Here is a 23579-nt window from a genome sequence, read left to right as displayed (position 1 = left end):
GCAGTAATGTATCCGCGGACCCTCAGGATTTTGCAAAGGGTTTCGTGGTAGTTGGAGCTTGGTAATAAGTTGGGTCGCCGTGCTGGTAGACCAATCCCCAGCGCCACAACGAGTAAAAACCCCTTTGAAGGGTGTTGCAGCCTTCAAATTTGAGGGCTGCGGCACAAATTCGAGGGCCAGCGGTGCTGAACGCCGTCACCTTTGGACGAAGGTCGGGTGGAGAACAGTTCTAGTCGAATCGAATATCGACACAATTGCTGTTCCGGAAATGGGGATCCGTAACTCCACTTTGAACAGGTCGCTACCACCGAGATACGATATTGTACCATTAGAGATTTTGGTTCAGATGTCCGCAAATTCTCAAATCCGTCGACATGACTTGTGAGTCGTAGTGATTCGTCACTCATCCCCCATTTGTGCAACGTTTTAGGAGTATTATAATTTCGAAGTTCTAACCTTTCAAATCTATCCCTGTCACCACTCACGAGGGAAATATGAAAACACCCCGGACCCCGCCCATAACAGTCATTATGAAAACTCAATCTTCTTCTCAACAGGCTCTGGAGGTTTCGTTTCCGTTTCCACATGGTCGCCCTGACTTTTGCCGACCTAGCTTCTTCCGCCTCTTGCATTTTGTGCTTGAGTTTCCATTTTGGACTGTGTAGACTCATTGTATTAGTGTGAAGTGCACTCGCGCACACTGCTTCTCATCAGGTACGTGCCAGGTCAGAGATTTACTGCACATCTGGTGCACAGCATTACCACCTAAAGTTTCGTCAATCCATGCTTCTTACACTCTCAAGAACGTTAATGTTTCATCCATTCGCGAGAACTCAAATTTTGAGGTTAGTATTCATAGAGGTCTCGGTTGTACGCAGCCAAGGGAGCGGCGCTCGTTTGCCGTCACACAAAATGGTACGCCGCAAGATAAATATAAAGAGGATTGAGAACTCCACAAGCAGGCAAGTGACCTTCTTCAAACGTAGCCGTGGCTTGCTCAAGAAGGCCCACGATCTGTCTGTTCTGTGCGATGCGGAGATTGCGGTTATCATTTTCTCAGATAGCGGAAAGCTGTTTAAGTACGCAAGTTCAAGGTATAGTAACAATGTCCCACTTCTTCGCCATTTTAAAAAAAAAGCATCTAGATCCCTTCGTGACTGGATGAGAGCTGCCAATGCTTAAAGTCTGATCATTTCGTCTGAGCACTGCAAAAAAGGGTGTGAAGGATAAAGCTATGGGTACCGTTGCTTCTAAACGTCTAATAACTTCTAATCACATTGTCAAGCTACAGCAGCGCATCTTACAGACTTATCCCCCGAAACCCAACTCCTTCCCTGAGACCATGAATCGATACATGCCGCGTGTGACTTGTTCAGACGTGTCTTTTCATTGCAAGCGAGTAGTGCCAAGACACTACCTGGACAGCATAAGATAAGAGAATAGGCCACAAAGTAGTCATAAACAAGAAAGCACATCCCATGGAAGAGGGAGAGAGAGAGAGAGGGGGAAAGTCAGCTGTATCCCCACACATAAACATCTACACACACGCTTATGCTTGCTTATGTCTCTCTCTCACCTTGATGTGGCAACTGAATGGCAAGCGGAAGGCCAACCGGATTGCACATGCAGGCAAGGGTAGGCAATGATCCCACAAGTAAAAAGTTGCCACGATGAGCCCCTCCATCTCTTCATTATTAGAGGTACTTGAGCTTGTGCTCCATCGCTTCATGTGGCCATAACTCCAATAAGATCTAGCCAACTTCCTATAGCCTAATTCTTGTAGCATCCGATAGGCAGCATTCTTAACAGATTGCAGCCTAATTCCTGTAGCATCCGATAGGCAGCATTCTTAACGGATTGCAATGTACAGGACACATGTACTCGCTCTCTCTCGCTCTCTATACACACGTGTGCATGCACATGTACAAATTTATTTATTTATTTTTATATATGGCTTTGTGTCTATGTCCATGTGTATGTATGTGCGTATGCACATTCACACACATGCATACATGCACTCACATGTATGAGATCATCCATATGGATGTGCTTTATGAGTGCACTGCCATGCACGCGCATGATCGCACACATACACGCACACGTACGTGCACACATACACATACAATTGCTTTATGAGTGCAATCATGCTTTACACACACACACACACACACACATATGAGTGAGATCGTGCTTTATGAGTGCACTGCCATGCATGCGCGCGTACGTGCACACACACATAATTGTGTGATCGTGCTTTATGATTACACTGCCATGCATGCACGTGTGTGCAAACACACACACACACACAGATCATATTTGACATAGCTTTTCTTTCATTTCCATATATTGTCAATATATTCATGAATGAAGTTCTTCTCATGGCCCACAATTGGTACAAGCATTTAGGAAGATATACATTTCTACATGGATTTTCTCACATTGTAATAACTTGACTATGGTTGTCACTATATGACTAGATTTTCCAACAAGTAAATCCCCTACTATAAGCCACACTTTCAAAAATACTCCTAGTATTTCATGAGATGAATCCTATGTATTTCTTGCCATGTGTCATTATGGCATTGAATATTATGGCCACATACCACGCACTGCATACATGTACATGTGTATGTGTGCGTGTGCATGCACACACACATGCACACACACATGCACGTGCACGCGCACGCATGCATACACATGTACATATGCATGTTGACACACACACGCAAAAGATTGAGAGAGAGAGAGAGAGAGAAAGAGAGAGAGCGAGGAGAGAGCTCTATACACATGCACTTACATATACATATTTTTCTCCAGTACCTTCACCTCATGGTCACTCATACATACTCAAACATTGTCATGGCATTCAATATGATGGTCAAATGCCATTAGCACACTCATTGTGCTTCCTTTTAGTATATAACAATTACACACACATAATATTTTAAGATAGCACGTGGGTTCAACCTAAGGGGTCTTATTTTCTTGTTGAGTTATAGAAAACACACATACAAAGGGGTACTTAAAAGCCCTTTTCTTTTAATGCATGTGATATAGGAGGTATTCACATATTGAAAACCTTGGCACACACACACACACATGTGACATACCTGTTATGTAAGTGTTCATGTATGTGCATATGCAAGACATGTATATGTGTGTGTGTAAGAGCACACATGTGTGAGCATGCATGTGTCTGCATATATTTCTAGCTGCACATGAGTGCATGTGGATGTGCCTCTCTCTCTCTCTCTCTCTCTCTCTCTCTCTCTCTCTCTCTATCTATCTATCTATCTATCTATACATATGTACATACATACATACATAAACGTTCATTTGGACACACATGTGCACATGCACACACACACACACACACACACACATGTCTGCACTCATATGTGTGTGTGTGTCTGCGTGCATGTGCATGCATGCCCATGGTTTTATATATATATATATATATATATAGAGAGAGAGAGAGAGAGAGAGAGAGATGTAGGCATGTGTGTATGTGTACACATACACATACATACACACACACACACACACACATACATACATACATACATGTACACACACATGTATATATGTATGTTTGTATGAATGTGTGTGTGTGTTGTAGACATGGTTATTATTACTAGATCTTGCATAAAGACATTTACCTTTTATGTGTAGGTCAATATTTGAACTATGCATATGATAATTCGTTTTACTTATCCAAATTTAGCATAAAACAGTGATGTTAGCATCTTTAGTAAGTGTGTAAGGTTGAGTTTGATTGCTTAGTTCTAATGATGCCGCCATTTTGTGGGTGGAACATACTCAACTTTCACTCATATACTATTGAAGCTCAAAGATCACATGGCAAGTCGCCACTTAATCCTTCCAACAAGCTATGCCTCCATTTGTGTGGATACTCCTATTTTATTAGGATATGGTGTGTAAATGCCACTTACAAGTGTCTTGGCATGTGAGGAATATCAATATTATGAAAGGGCTCTCAATTTACCTTGGCAATTTCTTTATAAAAACATGGTGGCTTTAGTATCTTTTTTTCTATTCATAAGTAGGTTGTAGGAGTGCTATGAAGTATGTGAATTGATGCTTTCATTTATAAGTTGAGATTAATGGATGTTATTTTTTATCAGATGAGCAGCTACTATAAACCAGTAAATGTGATTGATGATGTAGATGCAAAAAATGGTAATGTTACATAGAATTCACAGCAGTAATCATAAAATATTAGTAGACCTGTAGTGTCCTCTAACAGTGATTCACATACTTCGCCATGGACAAGCACTAGCAGTGGTTCACATACTTCGCCATGGACAAGCAGATTGAGATTAGGAGAATCTCCTCAAAGCAATGCAAATATTGGTATGCAAGTATCACAAAAGGAAAAAGAGAAAGTAGATCAATCCATGGTTGATGTGAATGCAGGTCACTCTTATGTGGATGGTGAATCCAGTGGCTTAGAATAGAGCCTTGATGATGAGTTGGGTATTCCTTCCATTGTTACATCTGAAGTAAGGAAGACAAGGGATGTTTTGAGAGCACTTGACAGTGAGCCTATTTTGTGCAGGTCTACCTGAGTTAAGTATCATATGGATAGGCTGAAATATGATGGATTTACAGCCATTTACTATGCCTATACGGTCAAAGTGATACATGAACCAGAACCCACTTCTTTTGAGCAAGCCATGGGAAAAGAAAAATGGGAGAAAGCCATGGATGAAGAAATGGATGCCCTGGAAGTAAATGCTACGTGGGAAGTGGTGCCTCTGCCTAAAGACAAGAATACAATTAGCTACAAGTGGGTCTATAAGATGAAGCACAATGCAGATGGTTCTGTAAGCAAATACAAGGTAAGATTAGTTGTTAAGGGGTATGCACAGACATATGGCATTGATTATGAAGAAACATTCAGTCCGGTTGCAAGGATGACAACTGTAAGAGCAGTCATTGCTATGGCTGCATCAAAGGGATGGCCTTTACCTTAGATGGATGTAAAGAATGCCTTCTTGCATGGTGATTTGCAAGAAGAGGTCTGTATGGAGCAACCACCAGGTTATGTGCATGCTGTTCATCTTGAGTTTGTTTGCAGGTTGAAGAAAGCCTTGTATGGCTTGAAGCAAGCACCCAGAGCATGGTCTGACAAGATAGGACAATATCTTGTCATATTGGCTTTCAGATTTTCAAGGCAGATTTTTCACTTTATGTGAGAAAAACAGAGAAAGGTATTATGCTGCTTGTCATTTATGTTGATGATTTGATCATCACAGGTGATAGTGATGAAGATATTCTTCATATGAAAATGCTATCGAAGCAAAAGTTTAAGATGAAGGATTAGGGAGAGCTGCATTATTTCTTGGGCATTGAGGTGATTAGATCCACAAGTGGGATATGGCTCTTGCAGAGGTAGTATGGATTGGACATGCTGTCCAAATATGGGATGACAGGCTGTAAGTCTATTTCAGTTCCTTTAGAGCAGAATGTGAAGTTGAGCACAGATGCAAGTGAGCTTTTGGAAGACCCTACTATGTACAGACACATAGTAGGAAGTTTGATTTATATGACTATTACCAAGCCAGATTTGTGCTATGCTGTTGTGTTGGTAAGTCAGTCTATGCAGGCTCCAAGGAAACTGCATTTGGATGCGACTAGACTCATACTGAGGTATGTGAAGTCCACATTGTAGTATGGACTATTTTATGAGACTGGGATTCAGATACAGTTGCATGGATACACTGATGCTGATTGGGCTGGTAGTATTTCTGACTCATTTCTGATAGACGATCTACAAGTGGATATGTGTTCTCTTTTAGGAGTGCTACACTCACTTGGAGTAGCAAGAAACAGTGTACAGCTGCGTTGTTGAGCACAGAGGCTAAGTACAGGGGTACAGCAATGGCTACATGTGAGGCAACTTGGTTGCATAAGCTACTTTATGATATGCATCAGTCTATAGATGGGTCAGTTGTCATTTATTGTGACAACATGAGCAGTATACACTTGACAAATAACCTAGTCTATCATGCTAGAACAAAGCACATTGGGGTACATTATCACTATGTGTAGGAGAAGGTTCTAGTAGGTTTTATTGATCTAGTTTATGTCAACACAGAGGATCAGGTAGCTGACATATTCACGAAGGCATTGGCCACAGAGAAGCTGTGCAAGTTCAGAGACATGCTTGGTGTGCAAGAATTGGGATTGAGCTCGAGGGGGAGTGTTGAGATATCGAGCTCTACTCGTGATATTCCAGGGTGATCGTTGTGCATTTATGTCACCGACTTGTTAGCTGCAGATGCGGTTGGTACACTGCCCATGAATAATAGCTAGATGACAACTATCTTTATGTACTCTAGTTAGTGGCTCAGTTAGTATGCCACCTAGGTTAGCTGAGTTTGGTTTGAGATCCACATATAGGGTTCATCTATTCCTTTTGTACTTAGAGAGAGTTCTTTTTGCTTTCACAACTAAGAAGAGGAAAACTATTTTCAGCCTCCACCTTTGTGTGTATTCCCCCATTGTGTATGCAAGAAAGCTACAAGTGAGGCTCCTTACTTCTCTCGCACTCTCTTCACAAGGAAAAAGTGATTCTCCCAGGATATCTATCACAAAAAAGGAAGAAAGTGGCTCTCCCTTGATATCTATCACAAAAAAAGCACAAAATGTACACAATATCATGCCATAGATGTACATAATGTAATGGGATGAGTAAAATGATGGACCCAAGGAGGTGTCAATGGATTAATTACTCTAAGAAAATGTTTTCCCCTCCCACCAATATCTAAATAAGCCTCAACTATTTTCCAATTTCAAATATGGCCTAGGCTTAAGGACGCTTCCATCTTCCTAGCTAAATCAAATATGTGATACTTTGAAGTAGTTGCTTTCTTCCTTGGACTAGATAAAATATTTCGTGTACAAGGACTTTCATCATATAGACTAGAGTCTATTTTTTGTAATCAATTTATGTATATTTTTTCATTTTAGCACAAATTGGAATTCTCTATACATTTGCAAAGCACATACTTTGCATTTTGAATGTGGGTGATACTAAACTTCTATGTCATGTTTTTATATAGTATGCAGCGCACATTAGAGAAGTATATGAAGTGTCATGATGACTTGGGGAATCCAAACGTGTCGCTTACCTACCTAGATGTGAGTTCTTAATTGGAATCATATCTATTCTCCCTAAGAGTATTGTATGGATGAGATGATTATTGTTTCTAGTGGTTATTTAGATAGCATTTAATAGAATCGTCTCTACTACACAAAGCACCTAGACTCTACCAAATGCTTGAAGCTCAGATGATGTAGAAAGCACTTAGTTAGAAAGAGCTTTGTCAAAAAGCTCTAAACATGTAGAATTCTACCTTTTGGGGCAACATACTCATGAATATTTTTTAATGATACTCATGACAGGGTGACAAGGTTGATATGCCAGTCAAAGATACAGAGAATTTGAAGCTATTTCAAAGGTAATGATAAGTGCCGAAACTTAGGAATGTCATAGCATGTGCATTGTAAACCATAATCTTGATTGATAATCTTCTACATAATCATGAAAAAGTCATGCTGAGAGTAATTCTAACTAGGGGATGTACTAGTTAGGTGGCTTACTAAATGTTAATCTATTTTTAATTATTGCAGGAATTTAATGGGTAATGATTTAGAGAAACTGTCATTGAAGCAATTGATTCACATAGAAATGCAAATCCTCCAGGGCTTGGAACATATTCGTGCAAAGAAGGCATGTGAATCCTTACATCTCTTCTATTTTACTATTCTATCACCGATTTCAATATTCTATTCTCCATGGTTTTGAGACCCTTATACAGCAACCATCTCCTAAATCCTTTCTGAAAATTTTTACTTGTTTGGCTACTATTTCAGATGGAACTACTTTTAGAGCGAATGGATGGACTTGAGAAAAAGGTACGACTATCCTCACATGCCCAATAGTAGGAACATACCTTTGTATAGTAGTGATGAGAGAGAGAGAGAGAGAGAGAGAGAGAGAGAGAGAGAGAAAGAGAGAGAGAGAGAGAGGGTAGGAGGGGAGGGAGGGAGGGTGAGAGAGAGAGAGAGAGAGAGAGAGAGAGAGAGAGGGAGCGAGGGAGGGAGGGAGGGAGGGAGGGGGAAAGAGAGAGGAAGGGAGACACACACACACACACACACAGATAAATAGATATATTAACGTCTCTAAAAGACCAAACGTCCTATGAGACTAAAACAGTTGATATATCTGCTAGTGTTGTCTCATCAAAGAGAACAACAAAATAAATAAGCTGAAAGCTTAGAGCTACTAAAGGTTCTTATAGTCAGAGGGACTGCAAGTGACCCAAAACTAATGAAATACCAAGCAAGTATTACTAAAATGTACCAATTGATCAACATAGGTAGAAAGTTAATCAATAGAAAACTTGCACTCTTCTCATGTCAATAGAGAGAGAGAGAGAGAGAGAGAGAGAGAGAGAGGAGCAAATAAATTTTTTTATGGGATTAGTTGAGCATTTTTTTTCATAAAAAATCTCATGTGGCTTCTATATGAAAAACAATGCATCCTTAGTTAGTTCAATCCAATGTCCTTAGTGATGCTAGAAAAGCACCATTAGTAGACATGAGGAAGAAGTCTAAGAGGCTAGTCCTACTCAAGGCTAATGCTTCAAAGCTACCGTTGCAAACCTTATCCACAATGTAGCACTGCAACACATTGCAAGACATGAAATAGCACATACTCATGGTAGTAGGATTATAACCAATGGTATTAATAACAAAGGGAACAACAGAGCAAATATCAATGAAGATTACAACCAATGGTATTATTTTCTATTTTTTTCCTATCCTATTAGACTCATGACTCAGAAGAGTCTCAAGAAGTAGATGAGAGAGGGCACGTTGGCAGGATTGTAGTCCATAGCCCTTATACCTAGCATGCTATGATAAAGTGGAAAACAATTGAGACATGAATTAAGTGTCAAGAGAGTCCAAGGTGAAAGAGGGAGTGTTCATTATAGGGTTGCAAAAGTGGTTGACTATTCCACTATTTAGCATATTGGGATATGGGTTTACCATATACAAGCAAATGAATACAATTAAGATTATGGACCAAGGCGGGGTCATAAGATTTCCATAAAATTAAAATTTCCCATTTTTTCTAGTGTGATGCAATTTGTACACTGTCATAATAGATATATATGCATAAGGTGGTACTAGTATTAGTGAGATTGGATTGATACGTGCTTGTTCTTCAATGCATTTTGTTTTAAAATCTGTAAGTAGAAGAAGTACAACACAATGAATGAAATGAGTTGAGTGATAGCTCCAATGTACCACATTCCATCTTCTAAGAGAATACAACCTTGCACATGTAGTGAAGCTAGCCAAGCCCAGCTCAAAAATGTTGGTGCAAGCATCCTGGATTGAGAAATCAAGAACAATTTATATCTATATTTTGTGGAACTCGAGTGACTATCAGGATTGGAAGTTAGAGCATGAGGCAACCATCAATAAAAGGTGGTGTTTGGATCAAGGACTAGTGATATTCTTTGTTGGTGGTATGATTTTTTGTTTTAGTTATCCATTGAGTATGGTGGACAATGTGCACATGCATAAAACATGGAATTGCATCACCAATAGGGAGTAGGTTTCAAACCTCCTACTTTATGGACAACTATAGATACATAACATGATCACAATTATATTATTTCTTTAGCTCTTTCATAATAAAAGATGCAAAATTATTTATGATGGATCAGTGTTCTAGCTAAGTACCAATACAAGAAGAGATTATTTGGAAGCATAGGTTATTTGCATTTGCCAATGTGGAAGCAGTAGTTATTTGCATTTGCCAATGTGCAAGAACTAGCCTTAGGTGAAGACCATATTGAATCCCATAGCTCTAATTATGATGACTTGACATTGCCCATGCTTTTCCATGCTACGTCGTGACATTACTAATGTAGATTCAACCCAAATCTATGCATCGAATTCCCATTTCATTATATTAGCTCACTATTTTGGCCATCTATGTCTAGCCACCAAATTGTTTTGTCTATGACCTTGGTCCTCAAGTTTTGCAACCTACTAGTGCTCAATATTGTTCCCACTATTTATCTCTTAGACATATTGTTTATATATTACTCCAAAAGTTTCTCTTGAAGCACCATGTTGACTAGCTTGAAGCACTGTTGCTTATATGCTCCCATGGTTGTTCTTGAAGCAACATGTTGGTCCTTTATCCCCACCACACTAGCCTTGAAATTACATCCAAGTCAACCAAAATTTTACCTGATGTGAAACTTGTGACATACAGATTTCCATTGAATTGACATCCTCCATCATGTTCACCACTATACCTATATGGATATGCATTCATTAGGCAAGGAATTTCTAATGTGTGATGACACATACACATGCTTTTATGCATGCTTGGATAATAAAACATGCATGAATTTATGAAACAATTTAAGTTACAAGTGTAGAAGTCCATGCATGCAACATGATACACACAATCATTTTATACATGCATGACACATGGAACAAATTTGAAAAAAACTCCAACTACATAATCGAATAAAAAAGGAAAAAATTACCTTGGCACATACACCTAAGAAGTAATCCCACTAGCCCTTGCCTTATGTGTAAAGACTAGGAAACACTCCCTAGGCCAAACAAGAACGTCATATATGTAATCCAAAGTTGTGGAAAAGATGTGGCAAGGTCCATTTTGTTACACTAGTGATACTATCATTGATAATATTAAAATACCATCAATATAAGGCTTATTACACCAGTGATACTACCATCGATAGTAGTACTAGTACCATTTGTATAAGGCCTGTTACTGTAATAATAACATTATTGCTATTAGGATGCCATTTACTGATGGTAATTTGGATAATATAATGGTGAGAATTATTGCCTAATTTATCGATGCATAGAGTTGACAGTTTAATCAATGGTCATAAGAAATTTTCCACCAATAGCGCATATATTACTACTAGTAAATAATCTTTTACTAGTAGAAATATTAAGCATTTATAATATCCATACTTGGTGTTGCAAAGTCTCTCTATCTGTCTCTCTCTTTCTCTCTCTCTCATAGTAAAATGAAATATTCCTCAAAAAATGAATAAAGATACTCAACCTAAAAGGACAAACATTTGCATGAAGAAAGATATTACTAAAGCACTTCATGGAAGGATGAAAGACTAAGAGAAAATAATGCAACCCCAGGGGGTCCACTAGTGTTTATCGTATGGTACCACATGAGTGTAAGGGAGGGGGTTATATAAGGAAAGGAAGGTACATTTTATAAGGTAAGTTCCCATAAATAGAGGGTAGATAAGGGGAATTTTCATATATTTATTGCACACAGGTGGCGTCTCCTTATTACTACTAGTGAATCCCCCGTGAATGCAACAAAGAAGAGACGAAGAATGTGGCAGAGACAAAGAATATGGCCTATCATAATCAAGGGGATAAAACATGTGATAAATAGATATCATCAAGTTTTATTCTTAGAATATGAATGTATTAATACTAATAAGGCTCTTTGAGAGCCAAGTAGGATGGAGACTAAGGATAGAGATGGGGATGGAAAGGGTAGAGGCTATTAGGGTGACAGACACACAAGTCACCTTCACTCCCCTTGATATTCCCATCTTGAAGCTAGTACTTAAGATATGATGCATGGTTCACATGATCCCCAGATAGCGAGTGTTAGTGGTGTCTCTAAAAGACTGAAAAACACCTACACATATCCACTCCTGGAAATGGGAATGCCATGGTCAGACTTAAATCTGACTAATGTCAGAAAAGAAAGAGACATTACAAAGCATACAAATAGCCGAGACAATCATTTGTAGAGTGGAAATATTGCGTATAGTTTGTATTACAATAGATAAAAACAACTCCCCTCCATGCAGGAGGCGATGACCAGCTTATAATGACATCCGATGGTATTCCAACCTTATTCACAGATAACAGTCAAAAAATAGACATAGTCCCAGAAATGATGTGGTGGATAAGGCCACTACTACATGTTGTTAGGGATAGTCATAACTGTCCCTATAGTTACAAAAGTGTCCACTACTTGCTATTGTAACCCCCCCTTACTAGAGGTCTACTAACCCTCCTTAGTTGAGATCCATGTGGGTGAAGTCATCCTCAACACCTGGCACACTTGATGGTAAAACTTTTTTGCAAAAAAAGTGGAGGACTCGAACCCTTCACTGGAAGTATTACATTAGTTAAACTTTGATGGTGTGGGTGGAGTTCAAGTCTATCGCTACACCCTTAGCAACAATTGGGTCTGCCTCCTCTTTGCAGTTCTTATTCAGTTCTGATTCCTCCTCAAATGTTGTCTATTCTTTTGCAATATCTGCATCGGGGGCTAAGGCATGGCTTGGGGTTGATGTGTATTTTGTGTCCTTATATGTGGCATCCATGAATGTGGTGTGCTCTACATCCAAATCTGTTGACAGCTTCTTCTAGTGTGTTACAGCTAGCTTCTCCAACTGTGCTTTCAAATCAAACAAATCTGTGTCATCATGCATGGGCATCTGCCTGTGTTTTGCATACTGTGCTTTAGATCGGAGTGTCTCTAATTCCTGCCATGATATCGTATGCATATGCAGTAGACGTAAAGACATCATAAGGTCTTTGAGCAATTACCAACAAGCATTTTTTGATATTTGACCATAGGTCTTGAGACGTTTTTACTAATTGATTCTTCGTATCGTTCTACCAAAGATTGGCCATACACAGCCATAGTAGCTTCATCTTTGGAGTATTGAGCATCTTCCAAAGTTTGAAGCATGGCTTGTTTTGTCTTTTCTTCCTCATGCTGGCTGTCTTGCATTGCTTTGGTGCGCTCCTCTCGGTATTGAATGATTACCTCTGAGTTCCTCGTACTGAGTTGGCCGGCAAATTCAAATAAGGCAGCAATAAATGGTGCTATCTTGGAATGAGCATTTGAAGTGCTCAAATCCTTTCTGGCTATCTCGCTCATAAGCCGTGAGTAGAGTAGATGCACCCACGGTATCTTTGTCCCCTTCTCGGGGCAGCACTCAGCATAGCATAAGAATCCCTACCCATAATATTTATTTTTACTAGCAACTGCATTGATACCAAACAAGTTGTTGGTGCCTTCTCACATCCTGAACATTATTGATTTAAAAATAATTATTATGTATCTCTGGTGACCCAAATTCTTTCGGCATGTTGGAATCAACATCCTTCTTATACACAACTTTCTTGTTGATAATGGGTAGCTGAAAGAACTGCGCTATAATTTCAAGGGAAACCATTACATTCTTTGCAAACATACATCCGCTTCTTTGGAAGCTCTCATATTGTGCCAATGCATCGTGGGGTGCCTTCCATGATGTCTAAAGTAAGCTTGCATATTGCAATAAACCGATTTCCTTTAGCCATTTCTAATGTTTGGAGAGATCCAGCAACACCTTGAAGTTCGCAAAGTCGGCTATGAGCATCTGCTTCTTTAGTAGATGAAGGGGTGGTTCTTCTTCTGATTTAGTCTCCTCCAAGTCCGCTATGAGTATAGCCTTTTTCGTAGTCGAGCTCTAGTGTGGGCTTTTGTGAGCAGGGGTGAGAAACTTCTTTGGACCACCCAAGTTTGTGTCAAGGAGTGTTGTATTGCTTAAGAACTCAAGGGTTGGCTCTGGTTGTTCTAAGGTGTTGGGAATTATGAGCCGATGGATTCTCTTGGGTGCCATTTGTAGATCAATCGTGTGGGAGAAGCTTGCGTCGATGTACCGTGACGATTGATAGTCAGTTCGACATGTAGGGAGCTAGTAGTACATTTTGGCGATTGGGAGGGACTAGTGTTGATCTTGCATTTGGCATTGCGGGTGTTATACTCCATGATGGAGTTCGTCAAGCAAGGGTCGACGAGGATGGCAATTGTGGGAGTGAGAGCCTTATCTGAGGGAAGAGACTTGTCGACAAGACTCGAGAGAATACCTTGTACCTCCTTGGGCGGTGCAATCAATATGGAGAATCCAATACATGTGGCATAGATTGCATTGGTTTTGGTGGAGAGTCGGGGCATTGTCAAAGTCTCGTTTGAATGTCAAAGCTGGGTCAGATGCCAAATCAGTGGTTGGATCGAAGGCACAGTCTTTTCTTTTGCCTAAAGTAGATCAGAATAGGATGTCTCAGTCAGATCAGAATCAGACTCTGTTGTCAGAGCAAACTCGAGAAGACTTGTTCAGTAGGATTCATGTCGCACATGTCGAGTGGATGGAGTGAGAGTCATCTATCCACTCGTGCATACCTGTTGGATTGGAGTCAGAGTCAAACACACTTGTCGACATGCTCGGATTATACTCAGACACACTTGTGAGACTCAGATCCGTATTCGAAATTCTGAGTCGTGGGTGTCGTAGAAGCTAGATTGGAGTCGACCCCTTGGGCTAGCATCAAAGCATTGTTGGGTCTAGGCTTTCCACTGTGGCCACATCTGCTAACTCCTGTATACCTTCACCACTTATGTGATTGGACCTGTATGGTTTAGAGCATAATTGAGTTTTGTTGGAGATGAGACAACTCCTTTCTTTTGTGTTTGTCGGACTAGCATTGGACTTCTGTCGGAATCTGTTGTACATAAATTCTTCAACTTGAATAGCTAAAACACAAACATCATCGTGATTGATGTCAGTAGATAGCTAGAGAGAGATTGTATTTATCTTTGCTTGAGTGGGTTCAGGCCCAATATAAGGTTTTAGCCTGAAACCATTCAGTGGTCTGTCAAATGCATTGCCATGAAGGTCAGCCAATTGAAAGGTACCTTGATCAAAAGCCTCCATCATATCCCAGCTTAAACTTCCTTGGCATTTTTTCGAACTTTGTGTTGAACATCAACACTAAATCACCCTTCTGAACAACTTGAACTTTATGTTTCTATTAATCCATGCTGCCCTCCTTTTTTGAATAATATCAACAGTATGTGAGCTTGTGATCCTATCCTCATCCAATTGTAGAAGTTGTTCTAATATGCCATTGCTGGAATCTTTTGGGGATAGTCTACTATCTATTGCCACTCTCAAGCTACCTGTAAGAAATTCCATAGGCGCTATTGCTTCACGGCCATAAACCAATGTGAAATGTGTTAATCTAATTGCAACCTTGTGTGTTGTTCTAAGTGCCCATAGCACTGAATCCAAGTGTTGATCCCAATCCTCTGGGTGATCAACTATTGTTCTTCTATACACTTTTTTAATCAGTTTGTTGGAGCTCTTAGCCTACACAATGGCTTGTGGGTAATAAGCTATAGACTTTTTATGCAACATCATGTGCATTTTAGTCATCTTCCTAATTGTTTTGTTGATGAAATGGGTCCCTTTGTCAGACACTATTTCAATAGAAATTCCAAATCTAGTGACAATGTTTGATAAAGGAAATGTGCCACAGTCCTAGCCTTGCATGTTTTGAGTGCTATAGCTTCAACCCATTTTGTACAATAGTTAGTGGCACCCAAAATATATTGATTACCTGAAAACTTTGCTGGAGGTTTGATGGGTCCAATAAAATCTAGTCCCCATTTCTGAAAAGGTCCCAATGGGAGAGTTGGTTGATGGGGCATCCTATCATTGACATGGCAAACATGCTTTGGCCCAATTATGAGCATCTTTTAAAATTGCAGGCCACCACAATCTAGCTTGCAAAATCTTTTTACCAATGTCTCTGAAGAAGTGCCCTCTTGCTGGTCCTCTATGGGCTTCAGCTAGGACAGCCTTCTGTTCATGATCTTGCACACATCTTCTGATCACCTTATCAATTCCTCTTTTATACCAAATACGAGCAATTACTAGGAAAGTTCTGCTTTGTAAAACAAGTTTCTTTCTCGGATCCCTAGTTAATGTTTCAAGGATCAAATCATTAGTAAGAAAGAATAGCATTTTATTATACCAATTTGGTGGTTCTTCAATTCTTACCATAAAAATGCCTGCATCAGGAAGTTCATCCGATATACCTATTGGAGCTTCCTCAGATTGTAGCTTGCTCAATTAATCAGCAATGGCATGTTGTCTTTCGGGCATATGCACAATGCTATAGTCAAACTCCTACAACAAGAGCATCCATCTGGCCAATCTTCCTCTTAATTGCTGTTTATTCACCAAGTAAATGAGAGCTTGATGGTCTACATGAAAATTCACTTTGTTGCCTAATAAATAATGCCTAAATTTGTGCAATGCATAGATCATTCCAAGTGCTTCCCTCTCTATGACTGCATAGTTCTTTTCATGCTTTATGAAGATTCTACTGGCATAGTAAACTTATCTGAACAACTTAGGTGTTTTTTGTTGCATAAGAACTACACCTACTACTACATCAGAAGCATCAACAAAAACCTCAAATGGAAGAGTCTAGTCAGGGGCTGTAGTACAGGTGCTACCATCAATATCTTCTTCAAGATATTAAGAGCATATTGTTGTGGATCACCCCAGATGTATGGCTCAGTTTCCCTTGTGAGTTTTGTGATTGGATAGCATATATCAGCAAGGTATTTGAGAAATCTATAGTGCCATTTAATCTGGCCTATAAATCTCTGAAGTTGCTTTATGTTTTTGGGTGGTTTGGCATGTTGTATGGCTGACACTTTGTTGGGATCTATCTCCATCCCCTCCTGTGAGATAATATGCCCTAGGAGAATTCCTCTACTCATAGCAAATGCACATTTGGCTAGGTTTAACCAGCCACTCTACACTTTGCAAAACATAAACCCAAGTGTTGCAAATGTTCCATTATTTTCCCAAATACTAAAAAATCATCAAGAAAGACTTTCATAAAAGATGTAAGATACTTAGCAAATACCTCTTAGATGTACTTTTGAAAGGTTGGCAAAGCATTGTTAAGACCAAAGGTCATGACATTAGAAGCAAATACTCCCCACTCAATGACAAATGTTGTTTTGTCCTTATCTTCAAGTGCCATTCTTATTTGGTTGTAGCCACTGAAACCATCAAGAAAAATATAGATTTCATGACTTGCTACAGCATCTAGCAAAGAGTCACAAAATGGTAGAGGAAAAGGGTCAATAATGGTGGCAGCGTTCAGCTTTCTCTAGTCCATACATATTATGAGCTTTCCATTCTTTTTGGGCACAATGACAATAGGTGAAAGCCATGTAGCATGGGTGAGAGGATATATAAAACCAACTCTCAACAACTTATCAATCTCTTCTTTGACTTGCTTTACATAGTTGGGATTCATTCTTTATCTTCCTTGCACCACTAGGACACAATCTTGCTTTAAATTGATCTTGTGTTAACATAACTTAGGGTCTACTCCCTTCATATCAGTATAATGCCAAGAAAATATGTCTTTATACTTTGTCAAAAGTCCTTTTGTGCCATTTTGAAAGGTGGAAAAAGACCTGTACTTACCAAAACTATCTTGGGGTTGGTAGGGTCTCCAAGGTTCATCTCTTCCAAGTCATCCTGTCGGACTTTGGCACTCTTTTGCATATGCTCCTCATATTGAGTTTCAATTTCTAGGATGGCCTGTGTAGCTGATTTCTGACTAAACTCTTGTAGGGCATCATCTATGTCTACATGATTGTCATTTGTCATTTTGTGGTTGGTAGAATCTGCCTCCTACTACTTTTCGACAGTGTTATGTTCTGCAGTGGTCGGCTATAGGTCGGGCTATTGTATTTGTTGATTTGAGCATGTATACTAATCAATGATTTTGATTACATCAATTTCAAATATGGGTAAAACAATAACATGGAATATAAAATCTCTTTCCTCCATTCTGAGTACCACAAATGTGACTATAAAGGATAGTCCCATTATGCTAATTTCCTATCCTATTAGTATGCCAAGAGGTTGTTTCTTCTTTGATAAGCCATTCTGACTTGAAATGGGGCTAGTGCAAGTTCATTGCAACAAAATTTCTTAAATAGATCCTCAGAGAGGATGTTGACCCCTGATCCTCCATCTACCAATACTTATGGTATCCTTTGCCTTTTATAATCCACATCTATGAGTGGGACTTGGTAATCCACATCTTCAATGGTGGATGTGTAAATGTCTGATGTTTCATCTTCATCTTCACTCTATGGATGATCTTTCATTTGAGAAATATCCTTAGAATGCAAACTCTGACATAATTGGTTCTTGAATGCTGGAACAAGATTCCAAAGTCGATCCAATGTGATCTGAACTTTGGAGTCCAAAAGCTCTTTAAAGAAGACTGTAGGGTCTTCATGTTCATATTTTTCCTTTTGTTGCATCTGACTTCTGTTCTTCAATGTGTTGTCTACAATTGGAATGGCTTGCTCCTCTTTGATTTCCATCAGCTTGACCGAGGCACCTCTATTTTTTTGCTTTGCTGAGTCCTAGCTTGTTCCGACCAGGAAATTAGTTTTTTCTTTGGGAATATATTTCGTGCTGGAAGAAGCTCATCCTGCTATGTGTGTATATGAAACCCTATTAGGTTGTTGAATGCTGCTTCACTGCAGTGTATGATCTGTATTTCAATGTCAGATGGTTTTATTCGAAAGGCTATCGGATAGTGTCCTGAGTTGTCTAAGGTCGATCTTACCCTTGTTTTGGAGCTGTGATGTTCTTGCATCTGTTATTGCATTACTATCAAGTACTTGCTGTAGAGATTTATTTTAGACTTTGTGCTTGATTGGGCTAGTTCATTAGCTTTGCCATCACTCTTAGTGCATCTCCAAGGTTGGGCATTGGCTTTGTACCTCTGGATCTTGTGAGTGCTAGTGCCTGTATGTTCCTCTGATTTCTTTGATTTTGTTGATTTGTAATCCTTATTGATAGGAGCCAAGTACACCATATGAACACCTGGTGGCTGTTGCTGCTAATTTTGGTTACCTCTTGCATTATAATTGATTATAGGTATTCCTCTTTCTCCTCTGTGTTTGCACCAAAGCTCACATTGAGGTCCTTGTCTGTGGCCTTCCATGCCACAGTATGGGCATGCTTAATCTTGGTTTTGTCCTTGTTTATTCCCCAATTTTGCTAATTGGGTCTTCTTGGTGCTACATTGTGGAATCTTTGTTGTCCTTGCCTACCTACTGCAACCTGATTAGCTGCCACGGGCGGGGCTTGATTATTTGAATTTTGAACATGAGGAGGAACTCTCCTCCTACAACTTGGATTATACTAGCATCTCTCTTTCTCATGATTGTCCTTCCCATAAAATGCACAAGCAACTTTAGGCGGAGGTGGGGATGTTTTTAAAGTTTCCAATTGCTCTTTTTGGCTAAAGTTTCCAACTTTAGGCGGAGGCGGAGCTTGTCTATCTTCTTTTTGGCTTTTGATTTCTCTCTGTTCTTGGTCTATTTTTCCTTTTTTTTGAGTGCTCTTCTTCTTCATTCTCTTCATCTAATATATCATCACTACCCTCGTCTTTTGCATTAGTGTCTATCTCTATTTCAGAGTCTGTGTCAGAGTCGGAATGCCTTTTCTTCTTTTGTTTTTTAGACCTTGACTTTGTGCCTAGTCTTCTTTCTACTCTTTGTGCTGCATCAACCATGTTGTTGAAGTCATTTACTCCTCCAAGCTAGTCTCTACTAGCTACTACTGTCCTCAACTCCTTGTTTAGTACTTTACATAAATAATCTCCCAACTACTCATTAGTGGGTTGTTGATTGTTTGTCAGCCTTCTATTCAAATTTCTGAACATTTGAGCATAGTCTTCAACTAAGAGATGTTTTTGCTTCATATTTCAAAGCTTCTTAAGTATGTCTTCTGGAGTTTTTTCTTTATGAAAACGGTTTAAAAATGCAGTTTTTAATTTCATAATAAGTTGCAAAATGAGCTACACCATATTGCATAAGCCAAATCATTGCCTTACCATTAAAGTCACTGTAAACTGCTCTTTCTTGCTGATGTCCAAAAGTTGTCCAAATCTGCTTGCAGCCCACCTTGTTTCAAATTGTTCGGCATGACTGTCTAGATCTTGCATTCTTGGCTGGCCTTGTCATTGTCTTTGAGATTGAGCTTGTAATTTCTTTTTTGGAGGTGGAGGCAATGTTTCAAAGCTTCTTAATATGTCTTTTGGAGTCTTTTCTTTACGAAAATGGATTAAAAATGCAGTTTTCAATTCATAATAAGTTGCAAAATGAGCTATACACCATATTGCATAAGCCAAATCATTGCCTTACCATTAAAGTCACTGTAAACCGCTCTTTCTTGGTGATGTCCAAAAGTTGTCTAAATCTGCTTGCAGCCCACCTTATTTCAAATTGTTCAGCATGACTGTCTAGATCTTGTATTCTTGGCTGGCCTTGTCATTGTCTTGAGATTGAGCTTGTAATTTCTTTTTTAGAGGTGGAGGCAATGGATTGAAGTCAAGTTTTCTTTGAGCCTGAACAAATAGGCGTGCTGCAAATTTTTTTGCAGTACTCCTTTTGGGCAATTCTTCAATAGGTGATTGCACCATCAATTTGCTAAGTTCAATTTGAACCTCGCTTACTTCTGTGCTATGAACATAATTATCAAAAGAGCTTGCTTCACTGGGTGTATAGTCGGGGTTGTTGAAAATGCAATCTTGATCTTCTATTTATGTGCACACTTCTAATCTAGCATAGTTTCTTGTAAAATAGGTGTAGCCAATTCAATGAGGTGATGTTTTCTCCTTAAAGTTATTCGACATGGACCAAGATATTTGCCATGTAAGAAAGGAACAGAGAACTACGGTCACTGTTGAGTTGCTTGTAGTGCAATTCGATGAGTAATATGCTTGCAATTGCTGGGCTTGTCGCCTTGAATATTTGATAATGATATTGTTGTCGATATATTGGTTGTTGGAATACTGTTGTTGATGAACCTCAGAAGAGCATTTGGTGCTATTGTGCAGTTGAATGACCATCCACTAGTAATCTGATGACTGCTTGCTAGCTCATCTAGTTGATGTAGTGACTAAAGGCTTTGATAGCAATGGCACTTGTCAAATCATGTATTGTACTTTGCTTGCCAAATAGTTGTTTGTTGGTGGTGTTTATCGATGAGGTACGTTATCAAGTTGTTGCAAGCTTGTATGATCGGAATGGAGTCGGATTACAATCTACTTCCTATTGAATGGTGAATCTGAGACATAGCTTCATAGACACCTCACTCGTCACAGTGTGTTCACTTGTCCAGAAGGTTGTGGCAACTATCCAGCTAGTTCTTGTCATGAGGAGAGATCTCCGAATGATGTCATTCATTGAATCAGCTTGTATGTCATCTCGTGCTTTTCTAGAAGTCATCTTTGCAACAATGTGTTGTTGTTGTCTTGATTTTGTTGGGAGTTGTTGCCTCTACTGGTCGATTTGTGTTTTGGAATGCTAGGGTCGAACGTCAATCTAATTAATGTTGTAAAAGAAAGAGACAATACAAAGCATATAAATAGCCGAGAGAATCATTTGTAGAGTGGAAATATTGCATATAGTTTGTATTGCAGCAAATAGCAACAACTCCCCTCCATGCAAGAGGTGATGACCAACTTATAACAACATTCGATGGTATTCCGGATAACACTCAGAAAACAAACATAGTCCCAAAAATGATGTAGTGGTGGATAAGGCCACTACTACATGCTGTTAGGGATAGTTATAACTGTCCCTATAGTTACAAAAGTATCCACTACTTGCTATTGTAAGCCCCCCTTACTAGAGGTCTACTTGAGGTCCACATGGGTGGAGGAGTCATCCACAATAGACTGGTAGTCTTTTCACCGCACGAGCTAATATAGACTAGATCACCCTATCTTTCTTTGAATGATTTTGAAGCTTCTGATGAGCACCTTTTCCCATCTCTTCTCGGAATTCCTTCGGATAACCAATATCCCACCCCACTATGCAATGGAGCCTTTTCTAGCACCTGAGGAGGCAGAGGAGGAGTGGTTTGACTCTCCTATGCTCAGCAGCTTAGAAGCCACGGGGGGGCTTCTTTAGCCTCCCCCGAGGAATGCATTCTGTTCTTGGCCTTGCCAGTGCAAATGGGACCTTGGCTCCAAGGAGATTATACCAAGCCTCACCCACTACTGTGTGAGGATGTAATGGAAGTTGAGACGATGAAAGGAAGCTTGAGAGACAAGTTTTTGTGGGTGTAGAACACCCTAATCTTCTATTTCATCCATATATATATGTGTTTGAGTATTGTACATAACCGGGGTTAAGGTACAGTGGCATTTAACCCCCACAATCTCCCACTTAAAGGCCAATGTGCCTTTAAGGAGAACAACCAATGAGCATACTATCCAATGCCCATCAATACACAACAATACTTAAACCGCTGACTAGGTAGACTCTTTGTCAGCATATCTGCAGGGTTATCATCTGTATGAACCTTGACAAGCTCTATGCACTTGTCCTTAAGTACCTTCCTGATAAAATGGTACATGACCTCAATGTGTTTGGCCTTTGCATGAAAGACTGGATTTTGTGCTAGTAGCTTAATAGCACTCATGGAATCACTATGCAATGTCGGTACATCTGTATGAATCCCCAAATCTCTCACTAGCCAATCAAGCCATATAGTCTCCTTGCAACCCTTTGTGGTTGCAATATACTCAGCCTCTATGGTAGACAAAGCAATGCACTTTTGTGCATGAGACATCCATGACACTACACCACCTACAAAGGTGAATACATAACCAGAAGTGGATCTCCTGCTATCCACATGCCCTGCATAGTCAGAATCTATGCACTATGCATCTCTCCTCTTCCAAAGCAGATACACACCTCCTTGGTACGCTTCACGTACCTCATGATGCACTTAACTGCCTCCCGATGCCTCTTTCCTGGATTAGCCATATACCGACTAACAACTCCCACTGCAAATGCAATGTCCAATATAGTAGCTATCATAGCATACATAAGACTCCCCCAACTGCCAATGCATAAGGAACCTTGGCCATCATGGCCTTCTCCTCATTTAATTTGGGACTATCTTCCAGACTCAGTTTCACATATGGAAGCAATGGAGTACTTACTGTCTTCCCCCCCTCCATATTAGAATGCTGTAACACTTTTGTAACTTACTCCTTCTGTGAAAGCCAAAGGAGTTTCCTACTCTGATCACACGTGATGCGCATACCAAGAATATGACCTACGGGTCCCAAATCCTTCATGTCAAAGGCCTATGCAACTTGGCCTTCAATGCATCAAGCTCATAAGTGTTCTTATTGGTGGCCAATAGCATATCATCTACATAAAGTGCCAGTAGTATCAGGCTATTATCCTTATCCCTTTTAGTATAGAGGATGGGATCAATCTCACTTCTTCTAAAACCCTAGGACTGAATGAAAGCATCAAACTTGTGATACCATTTTCTAGGCACTTGCTTAAGGCTATAGAGACTCTTTTTCAGCTTACAAACCAAATGCTCTTTGCCCTTTTCTTCAAAGCCTTCCGGCTATACCATATAAATTTCCTCATCCAAATCCCCATGCAAGAAATCTGTCTTGACATCCATCTGCATAAGCTCCATATCCTCTATTGCCACAAGTCCAAGTACACATCTAAGTGTGGGTCATCTTCACAACCAGACAGAATATCTAATCAAAGTCCACACCCTTCGCTTGCTTGA

The 23579-nt window shown here is 39.7% G+C and overlaps 1 protein-coding gene across 3 annotated transcripts in view; it reads left to right on the top strand.

Moving 5' to 3' along the window:
* The first annotated feature begins 320 nt into the window (after positions 1 to 320).
* LOC147895728 (MADS-box protein AGL71-like) overlaps positions 321 to 23579 on the top strand; it is an 88503-nt gene continuing 65244 nt past the window's right edge. The window contains exons 1-7 of one of the 3 annotated variants that reach the window (XM_087383008.1): positions 321 to 381; positions 558 to 714; positions 879 to 1094; positions 7089 to 7167; positions 7432 to 7487; positions 7660 to 7759; positions 7903 to 7944. In XM_087383008.1, coding sequence (XP_087239134.1) covers positions 913 to 1094; positions 7089 to 7167; positions 7432 to 7487; positions 7660 to 7759; positions 7903 to 7944 — 459 coding nt within the window. In that variant the 5' untranslated portion in view covers positions 321 to 381; positions 558 to 714; positions 879 to 912. Of the gene's footprint in view, positions 382 to 543; positions 726 to 878; positions 1095 to 7088; positions 7168 to 7431; positions 7488 to 7659; positions 7760 to 7902; positions 7945 to 23579 lie in introns of those variants that run through there. The other 2 variants (XM_087383007.1, XM_087383009.1) reach the window with 2 other exon arrangements.

This window comes from Dipteris shenzhenensis, chromosome 12, assembly GCF_047967505.1.
Source record: "Dipteris shenzhenensis isolate YYH24624 ecotype China chromosome 12, Dip_SZ_1.0, whole genome shotgun sequence".
NCBI classification, from domain to species: Eukaryota; Viridiplantae; Streptophyta; class Polypodiopsida; order Gleicheniales; family Dipteridaceae; genus Dipteris; species Dipteris shenzhenensis.
The sequence above is the reverse complement of the archived record's forward strand: the minus strand, read 5'-3'. Positions and strand labels throughout refer to the sequence as shown.